The sequence below is a fragment of the Phoenix dactylifera genome, chromosome 8 (assembly GCF_051530095.1).
Source record: "Phoenix dactylifera cultivar Ajwa chromosome 8, Ajwa_hap1_PhDact_Kaust_v1.1, whole genome shotgun sequence".
NCBI classification, from domain to species: Eukaryota; Viridiplantae; Streptophyta; class Magnoliopsida; order Arecales; family Arecaceae; genus Phoenix; species Phoenix dactylifera.
The window spans coordinates 23902692-23913134 of record NC_143197.1 but is presented as its reverse complement, the minus strand read 5'-3'; the positions used below and the strand labels follow the sequence as shown (position 1 = coordinate 23913134).

The following is a 10443-nucleotide window of genomic DNA, read 5'->3' as shown; positions in this document are numbered from 1 at the left end:
ACTTGAGCCAGTGGTTTGATATCTTCTCATGCGAGCCACATAGAACTTATTTAGTGAGGTGAATAGAATGATGCTGCTGCATAGCATCATTCTTTGGATAAATGAACTAAGCATATTCATCCATGATAAATATGTCGACCACAAAAAAATGAAGATATATAATAAAGTACTATGTCGTATTATATAGACTTAGGTTTCAATACAAGGGTAGCAAGAGAACATCTGCTGCTACATTTGATCCATATAATCCTTTCAAACAAATGCAATTTATTGTCTAACAGAGCAGTATCCTCCCACTTCCCTTGAAGATCATGCCATTGGGACTGTGTAACCTGAAATCCATGTCAAAAAGAGATTATTAGAAATGCCATCAGAATATGACAGATCAGCTAAACCAAGAAGATCCGGCAATTAAAAGATAATATTATGAGAGATTTTAGGCAATCTGCTGCAATTCAATGCACCTCAAAATTTTGACTACACATTGGCATCCAAACGTTTCTTCCTCAATCAACAGAATACTTCCTTTTTTTTTATTTTTTTTTTGAGAGTAGCATGATTGGCAAAAGTTATAAGATGCTTGATGAAAAAGCGCTTTTAGATGAAATAGGAGTATTTGGTAAAAATTTCGCAAAGCTGTTTTATCTTTTTCACAAAGCTAAAAACAGATTTTGGGAAAAAGCTCCATTTTGGAACTTTTCGGAATAACACTTTTAGGCCCTATCAGGAAGCCTTTTTTTTTAACTAAAATACCCATGATAAAATATAATAATTACACAAAATATTCCTTTATAATTCTGAAAATCTGCAAGAGGGTAAAAAATTAATTTATACTAATAATTATAATATTTTATACCTTTATTATTGTATTATACTATAAATATAATATTATAACACTATATTATAGTGTTATGTTAAATAATTTAATATTATGTTATATTATGAAAAATTAATTTATGCTAATAATTATAATATTTTATACCTTTGTTATTATATTATACTATAAATATAATATTATATTACATTATATCATAATAAATTGATATGTTATGTTACATAATTTAATATTATATTAAATTATTATGCTATAATATACAATATTATATTATAGTAATATTATACTATATCATATATTTATGTATTAATACATATTATATTTTATTATTCTCTATTGTATAATACTATGCAATGTCCTTTATAATCATTTTGTCATACCAAAAATACTTTCTCAACCTGTTTATCAAACATATGTTAAACTGTCACAGCACTTTAGAAATGTAGTTATCAAACAGCAAACAACTTTTTATAAAAATTTTACTTTCAAAAATTCTACTGTCAACCGCTCTTCCAAATGGGGCCTAAGCTAGTAGAACTCTCTATGGACTTTCACATGTTTTATAGTGAAAAAAGGTTGATATGATAAGACTCAGCCATGGCGGTTGTTGTTGACGAAATAAAATATATATAGGAAGTAATTAATTATATTGTATAACAGAGATGATAAGAAGCTCCTACTTCCACATTTGCTTCCATGCTTCAGAGGCCGACTGCATTGTTTCGCGACGTAGACCACCTTCTCCATGCTGATAACCTTCTCCACTTCTGGTGTGACGTACTTGCAGATGCATGGAATGTCTGCACTCTTGACGACGGAGCAGCACTGCACTGAGGGCGGGACCAGAGGCCCCGACTTCCCAACGTATTCTTTGCACTGCTTAACCAATGCATCGAAATCGCCTGGGCACCCGCCCTGTGCACCGGCACCAGAGAGTAGGGATCCGGCGATGGCGAAGGCCAGCACCAAGCCTAACATGCTGTTCTTTGCCATTCTTCTCCAAATGCCTTTCACTTAGCCTGTAGCAACGTAATTGTGTATGAGGTGGATGGTTGCTGGGTGATGCATGGGTATATATAAGAAGTTGGATGAATCTGCGAGTGTTATTTCTGTAGTCATGCGTTTACTGTGCTTTGGATGGACACCCATGCAGAAAGATTGCATGCTGTGAAGTGCAACGGCCTTTCTTCTGAAAGCAAGTTGGGAACACTCGTCTGGGTCTGTGGCTGTGCCAGAGGTGTGAGCACCCTGAGAAACAACTTCCCTTGTTTCAAGTGATCATACAAAGGAGAAGTGAAGGAGTGAGTCTGTTACTATGCTCTCTACTCGTCCCTTTGAAGCCGGTTAAAAGTTTTAGAACTCTTTTCAGAACACATTATAAAATGTTTTAGATGTTGATATTGCTAAAGGTATCAGATGAAACGCCAAACCTTGCTTCGACGTGTGCAAATTTAGTATAATGAACCTGACAAAACAAAATACAAATAGATCGATATATATTTCACGGCAACGAATTAGTTTAATATTTGGATGTCACTCATTAAGACAAGGCTTGACTTGAACCATGCCTAAAGAGAAAAATAATGGATTGGACATAGAATTCAATTATTGAAACCATGCATATATCACATACAGAATAACAACGGTTGAATTCAGAAGTTCAGATAATGTTATAATTAATGAAACTTAAGCCTTGGTCTTCATGTTGCCTGACATTCTACATCCAGTCCTTGAAAATTAGGAGGGGTTTGAATTGAATGTATCCAATATAATTTAGTAACCCATGCATAGGATCAAGATATTGTGGACTTTCTCCCACAATTATGCTTGAATCAGAAGCAAGCAATAAGATGACTCAGTCCCTGATGATATCTGTTCCTGTAGCATTTAACCGCATTACCTATTTTCACCTAACTCATTACCTTTCACGGACTGGAGGCTGAGTAATTTTAGGCAACAAAGCATATGAAGAATGAGACAAAGCAGATACGAGGCCATAGACGAAGCATGGAACAACAAAAGATCATGATTTATGATCAGGGACCAACTTTTTTTATGAAGGAAGCAATTTCCAACCTCCACATAAATAAAGAAGCTCTCCAACAGAGAAGGAATATATTACCAATCTAGCAACAATAAGAAATGGCAGAAGGATCCCACTCAAATTGCTTTAAGGTTACTGAAGACACAAAAAAAGTTAAAATCGAGGATAACGTCATTCAATACACACAGAGGAGGAATATGGCATTTATAGTCAGCCAAAACCACATTACCTTGTGGCAATTATAAAACTAGACCATTATTTATCAAGCTTAAAAAAAAAAAAGGGCTTGTAGTGACATGTTCTCAGATATCTTCTACAAATATAAGATGACAAATGGAAGCTGTTGCCGCAACCAAAAAGCTCATAAAATGAATCTGATTCCCCTATCATTTTTCCCCGGAGAAGGGGCAAGTGGCAAACAATGTGCTGAAAGAAAATATTAAAATATTCTGTTCTTATATCATTGTTTCACATCATCACTCATGTACCACATCGTCAAAATAAAAATTTCCAATTACTATGCCACATCATCATCCACATAATAACATTGGTGCGAGCAATAAAAAAACTGTCATGCATGCGTCACGTGCAACTTTTCGGTGCCAGAAATTGGCTGGAATCCTTTGGAAGAACTATATTAAATTGCACTTAAGCCCCACAAAAAAACAAAGTAATCTATTTCTCAGTCTCCTCTTCTCAATTGGGTCCTTATGATCTACTTGTTGACATCAAATTATTAAATATATGGCTTTGTGTTGACTAATATCTTGAGAGATATTGGTATATATTGTTCAAGATAGAGTCGAAGACATCAATTACAAAGCCATACCCCATATTTGGTTCGCAAATTACCAAATATGTGGATGCCCAAGTAGGATTTCACGAATCGAGATATGGAGGAAGTCATTGAGTTAAGACCAATTCAATATATGCGAGTGAGATATCGCCCAGTCAATAGGTATAAAGTTAGGATACGAAATATGAATCAATGTCAATTACGAACACGGCCCTATCACGGGTATAAATTGATCGTAACATGAATATCTATAAGCAATTTTTGAACTATGATATAGCTAAATGGCAGAATAATAATTTATATATTTATTAACAAAATAAACTTTGGAGCTATGAAATATGAATAATTTATGCACACATGTTTTGCTTTATGACTTGTTTTATTATACTGTATTATGAAATGCTTATTTTGAAATATCTGCTATTTTTCTTAAATGATGCATTGACATAGAAAAACTTATACTTAATTTGGTAAGGTAATGAAAAGTTTACTTACTGAGCTGTGTCGTTCATATACCTTTATTTTTTTCTCTCTCCAGACAAATAGAGTCGATAGTAATGAAGGATAGTCCAAGCTTAGCGATCTACATAACAAAGCAGAACTTTAAATCTTCAGTTGATTATGAATTTATAGTTAGTGATTTTCTGAATAATAAGAATTTTTGATTTGGTATTTATGTATAAATTTAGATGCTCTGAACTGATGTTGGTTTTATTTAATAGATGATGAAATTAGACTTTTAGTTATTATATTTTGTTTGACATGAATTTAGAAGCTAAATATATTGTTGGCTTCATGTTATCGTGGATCGTACCCCTCGCTAGCATGGCCATGTCATGCTCCGAATTTGGGGCGTGACAGGGTATGTTGCAAAAACATCTGCCTATATTTTTGGATTTGCAGGATAAGCTCCTTTTTTTTTTTAAGTTTCGCAGGATTGGCCTTTTTTGATTTTTCTGACCAATTTGTCCTAGACTCTTACTAAATGATATTTAGATTCAATTGGACTTGTGTTTATATTATAGAGTGCATATATATATATATAGACTATATATGTTCAATAAGTTGATTACATCTAAAATAATTAGTTGCCAAGATGTAGACCATCTGATGCGCATGGATGAAAAGGTAAACTTTCTGCAGTACACGCATTAGATAACTAGGTGCATTATAATTGCTAATGTGTATATTTTTACTAATTATTGTATTAATTCATTGATATACGTACATTGTGGATCAGTATGTGTATCTTGAGGATGCACACATTTTTATTAACTAATGCATGTATCTAGAATGCAAGATTTGATTACTCGATGTATGTATGATGGGATTAGAGGTACTTAAGTCAGAAAATTGAAGAAAAAAAAAGGACCAATTCTGCAAGTCTGAAAAATGCAGATCTTGTAAATACAAAAAATGTGCAACCACTATTTTTGCAAAATTTCTTTTCCCAAATGCTCTAGGATAGATCAAACCTCCTCACCAAACACAGAATTCCTACTATAGCATACGAATTTCAACCTTGGAGATGCTTGGCATCAGCAAAGTTTTGAAATGCTAGGCGATTCAACATATCACATCTCTTCATGTATATCATACTGAGGCTGTCTTGGTGCAGAGTTGCTTCAGAAGAAATCATCCAAACCAAACTGAGGGTTTATCAAGCAGTTCCGGATGCAGAGCTGAGGGCTGCTTGGGCGGGCCTTCGTCATGCCCGGTATGTTTTATGAGCCAGTTCCATCATTCTGGGGGAGAACTCGGCCACAATCATCAGCTAGATCCGGGGGGGTCCAAGGGTAACGGTTGCGTCCACCCTTTGCTCCGAGATATCTAGGCAATGGTGAGGGATGGAGGGGCCTCCAGGCCAAGCATGTCTTCCGTGAAGCTAATGGAGCCGCGGACTGGGATGCTGCTTATATAGCCAGTCACTCGGGTAGTACCCTGTGGACTGGAGATGGGGAGTTGCCCTCGGCACTTGGAGGTATTTTGTTTTTTAATTTTATTGGATGCATCCGTACTCGTCTGATATGATCCACCCGCCTTAGCGCGAAAAAAAAAAACACTGGTGTATCGAGCAGTATGCTTAATACCGTTGAGGAAAGTCGGTCAAAGGGTAATTCTCTCTTGTTTTTGACCATTTGAATGGGTGCACTAGAAAATTATGGTTAAATCACCTAGACAAGAGAAGATAAATTAAGGCACTAAAAGAAACAGAGTGAATGCTTCAAAGGAAACGTGCAGAATAATTTGTATTTAATTCCATATGTAAAAATTTTGAAAAATAAGATTTTCAGATTATTCCTCATTTTTTTTGATATTTATGTAACAATTCCTGTCTTTTCTATATTAGTATTTTAATTCCTGAAATCTTGTAACCATTTGCTTACATATCTCTTAGATTAAGCCGACTAGATGATAACAGACTTTTCTGCTTCCCATATTAAAAAAAAAAAAAAAAAAATCAGAATATTTTCTTTTACTCTCCTAACGGTTTTAATTTCATATCTTCTAGATCTTTTTACTCCTGGCCCTCACACTTGACCAACCCTTTTACCCATATCCCTCCACTGTTGGTCCCTTACCAACCAAGTAGCAAGAAGAGGACAAAGTAAACAAGAGGGCAAAGTGAAGAAGCCTAGTCTCGGGTCTTATTTGATATTAAGCCAAGGGCATTTTTATTCTTCTGCAACCTTGCTTAATCTTAACTAGAGTTCAGTCATGTTAATGACTTTATAATATTACCAAAAACCTTGACTAGTGTCATTAACTCAATATTTCCACCTTATCTCTTACAAAATTATACATTTAAACAAGGAAACATAATATATCAATGCACGATTCTGGATACAGTGCATGCCATACTTGCCCTTGATCAGTACCATATTGATTCTCATATTTCAAACCTTGGCATCAATACCAATTGCTATAAAGAGTACCAAAGTAAATGAAGTCAGCTAGCCTACCTTGGCATCGATACCAATTGCTATAAAGAGTACCAAAGTAAATGAAGTCAGCTAGCCTTCTTATAATGAAGAAAGTGTTTTTTTTTTCCTTTTTACAACAATAACTACTTTTATATATCAATAACCCTTTTTTGATGGTTTTATATCAGTAACTTCTTCTTTGGCTATTGTTAACAGCTTCATCCGTGAGAATTTCATATGGCAATTATACGTAAAACTCCTAGCTTCTTGCAATGCCTTTATATGCTGATTGCAAATAGCGAAACTCAATTTGCCCAAGTTTTATCTAATCAAGTATCGGTTAACATTTATTATAATTCATCAATAATGAGTTAATTTTGCATATGAATGGAGTCAAGATCAGTGCCAAAAAATAGATATAACAATAACATAGATTTGAAGGATTTAGTGCTATAAAAGGATTTATTATAGTACCATCTGAAATTACAATAAAATTTTTTAAGCCAAGAAATTACAAAAAAAATAATTTTATGAACAGTATACGCATTCAATATATTCCACAAAAAGATTCTAGATAACTATGGTTAGCTTAGCAATTCATTGACATAACTTATTGGAATATTCACGAAAGTTAAGATCGAACATAGAATTTGGAATATGGACTTTTTGTTAGAAACATCCATGAAAAGTGATGGCATCATGCAAGCAATAAATGCAGGGAGGAAAAAGAACAGACAATACCCATCAAAGTCCATTTGGATATCCAAATTTGCCCGTATATGTATACAAATTTTAGCGTCCAACTGATTTCCATAGCCGTTTGTATATTTCTAAGCAATTTGTACATCCATGTTCTAATATTCAAATTTGTTTCCAGCCCTATTTATAATTCTCATGCGGTTATATATGTCTGCTTGCATGTACGATAAACTGATTCAACTCCTTACGTGACAATGCTGGCAAAACTAAGGGGTTAAGCGAAAAACGAGTAAAGGGTTTGGAATTTGCAAAGGATTAGATAGAATGACACAATGGCGTAGACTTGAGAATTTTCAAATAGCAGCATTTCATCACAGAACCTGCTGAATTTGCGTCATAACATGCTAATTACATGATCATTAGACCAATAATCATTTCAGACGTCTCACAGTATTTGCTTTCTTTTAAGACACTGACCATACAAATTAGTCGCAACAAAAAATTTATCAACAGCATCACAAAGAGGAGAGAGAGAGGGAGAGAGAGAGAGAGAGGAGGAGGATATGCTAGAATTGCTATGGTACAAAGCCAACATTCAGCTGGCATTGCACACAATATAAAAGATGATACATTGTTTCCTTTACATTTTCCATAGCACTACCATGCCCTACCATCCGTTTTATAAATATCAACATCAAACCCTAGCATGAACTATACAGATATCAGCTCAGAAGCATAATCCTCAAGATGAAAAATATCACAAAAGACCATCCAAAAATCTTGGGATGGATAGCCACGCATATGAAGAGTAAATGCAGCAACCTGGTTCAAAGGCTACTCAATGCTCAACTCAAACTCGTGTTGGCCAAACTCGTCACCACTCCCCAACATTCCCCACTGCTCCACACTGCATCAATCGTCATTATAAGTTTAGACACTGGGAATTATAGGTCAACCAAAAGGAACAGAATAAGAACTTGAATCTCCCCTGCATATTACCTTTGGCAGGTTTCTCAATCCACGGACCGTTCATTATATTCAGAATGCTACAAGCATCACTATACTCTAGATCAGGTAGCAACTTCGGTGTCAGCAGGAAACATCTGCAGACATCAGATTTGGCATATGGCAGTAGAAATTATTGTTAAGTGTTTCATGAAAAGTAATCAAAGATAAGATAGTCCAAGTACTAATATGTATTTCTTACTGAGGTGTATTTGGCTGGCTTGCTGCTCTCACAAGTTGTTGGAACATTTTCCTTTCGTTGATAGGGTCCATCCCTGTGTTTTGTGAGGTCAAACAAATAAAGGTCAACAAAAAAAGGGGGAAATGTGAACATAGTGCAGTGGAACATACCTTGATTTATCTCATCTACAACACGGAACGGGCAGTTTGTGAGATCTTGAAGAGAAACTAGATATAGAATTGTTGAAACCGAACGTTCCTAAGAAAATTAAAATTCAATATATAAGTTTGTTGTCACAACATGTCATAGCAAGAACAGCTTAAGCTTTGACAGATACCCCTCCAGATTGGTGGTGGGCACTCAGCACTTGAAGTTGTCCTGTTTGCCTGTCAAAAAGAGCACCCACTAACTGGTAGGAATAATTACAACATATAAAATAACTGCCAACATAAGGTTTAGATCAGACAGACCAGGAAGACTGAACGAAACATTTACAACCAAATGCAAACACAAAGCTGGGAATAAAATGCAACTTGTATCCCACCCCCCCCCCCCCCCCCCGAAAAAAGAAAAAGATTAATGAGCCAAGAAGCATCTTCTATGACAGAAAATGTGATCGTCATGACAACGAAGAAGAATGAATCTTCAATTGCATGTTTGGAGAGCTATGTATACCAAGATATAGATGCCCCTACATATCCGTTGCCTCAAGAATGAAATGCATTTCTACCAACTTTTAAGACTCAAAGTGCAATTACTTAAAAAATTGTTTTTATGATGATTTGAACTATTGCAGACGGTCAAGATCGGCATTGCGAAATTGAAGTTTCAAGCCATTTAAACGTATGGGATTCACTCGGCTTGGATATTAGAATTTTCACTTAAGCTGCATAGAATGGCAACTGAAGTACCAAGTAGAGGTGGGCAACGGGCCGTGCCGGGCCGGCCCGGCCCAGGCCCCCCGGGCCCAAAGACTAAACGGGCCGTGCCTGGCACGGCCCGCCCAGCACGGAAGGCCAGCCCGGCCCGGCCCCAGGCCCCTCTATTGGTGGGCCGGGCCGGGCACGACACGCCACGGGCCGTGCCAGGCACGGCCCGTAACGGGCGCAAACGGGCCGTGCCAGGCACGGCCCGCAACGTCTCCAAACGGGCCGTGCCTGGCACGGCCCGTAACGGCTCCAGACGGGCCGTGCCAGGCACGGCCCGTAACGGCTCCAGACGGGCCGTGCCAGGCACGGCCCGTCTGGAGAGGGGGGAGGAAAATAGCTGTGCCGATGTCCTGGTGGAAGAGTGTTAGAAATCAATATCCTGTTATGTCTGCAATTGCACGCGATATTTTAGCTGTGCCGATGTCCACGGTAGCATCGGAATCCGCTTTTAGTGCAGGTCGGCGTGTTCTTGACGAAAAGAGAAGTAGGATGACGGGCGAAACGGTGGAGATGCTTCTCTGCTTCAAGGATTGGCTGGATGCTGAGGCAAGACTTCAAGATAAAGGTGGACATAATACAACATCCTCTGATGATGATGATACAAACACTACTGAAGACTGAAGACTGAAGAGTGAATACTGATTCACTGAATCACTGATGATTAGTAAGATTTCTTAATTTTTTATAATTGTACATTTTTATTGTATTCTGGAGGTCAGACCAAGGTCCAAACCTCGGCCCTTTCTTAGTTTCTTATTGTATTCTAGAGGTCAGACCAAGGTCCAAACCTCCCTTCATGTACCATTTTGATTTAAATTAATAAACTGGTAGGGGTCTATGCCAAACCCCCCACCATTAAGGTGGCTTTATATTCATAAATCATAAATTCTTAGTGTTCAATATTTATTAATTTATTAAAAAAATTTATGAAGCATTAATTTTTATCGGGCCGAGCCGGGCCCAGGCCCGGACCGTGCCAGGCCCGCGTGCCAGCCCGGCCCAGGCCCTTATGGGCTGTGCCGTGCTGGCC

General features: G+C 37.1%; 2 protein-coding genes across 7 annotated transcripts in view; both read right to left on the bottom strand.

Moving 5' to 3' along the window:
* Positions 1 to 309: 309 nt before the first annotated feature.
* LOC103696715 (uncharacterized) lies at positions 310 to 1828 on the bottom strand. The gene is made up of 2 exons (XM_008778418.1): positions 1516 to 1828; positions 310 to 332 (listed from the first exon to the last, which is right to left on the bottom strand). The coding sequence occupies exons 1-2, from the start codon at positions 1826 to 1828 to the stop codon at positions 310 to 312; spliced, it is 336 nt and encodes a 111-aa protein (XP_008776640.1).
* Positions 1829 to 7862: 6034 nt separating this feature from the next.
* Positions 7863 to 10443, bottom strand: part of SMC5 (structural maintenance of chromosomes 5) — a 40701-nt gene continuing 38120 nt past the window's right edge. For 4 of the 6 annotated variants that reach the window (XR_015968177.2, XR_015968175.2, XM_039124681.3 and 1 more), the window contains 5 exons: positions 8822 to 8870; positions 8655 to 8742; positions 8506 to 8578; positions 8298 to 8401; positions 7863 to 8205 (listed from right to left, as the gene is read on the bottom strand). Coding sequence is in view for 3 of the 6 variants with exons in the window: in XM_039124681.3 (XP_038980609.3) it covers positions 8144 to 8205; positions 8298 to 8401; positions 8506 to 8578; positions 8655 to 8742; positions 8822 to 8870 (376 nt within the window). In the remaining 3 variants the exon portion in view is untranslated. Of the gene's footprint in view, positions 8206 to 8296; positions 8402 to 8505; positions 8579 to 8654; positions 8743 to 8821; positions 8871 to 10443 lie in introns of those variants that run through there. The other 2 variants (XM_088703141.2, XR_015968176.2) reach the window with 2 other exon arrangements.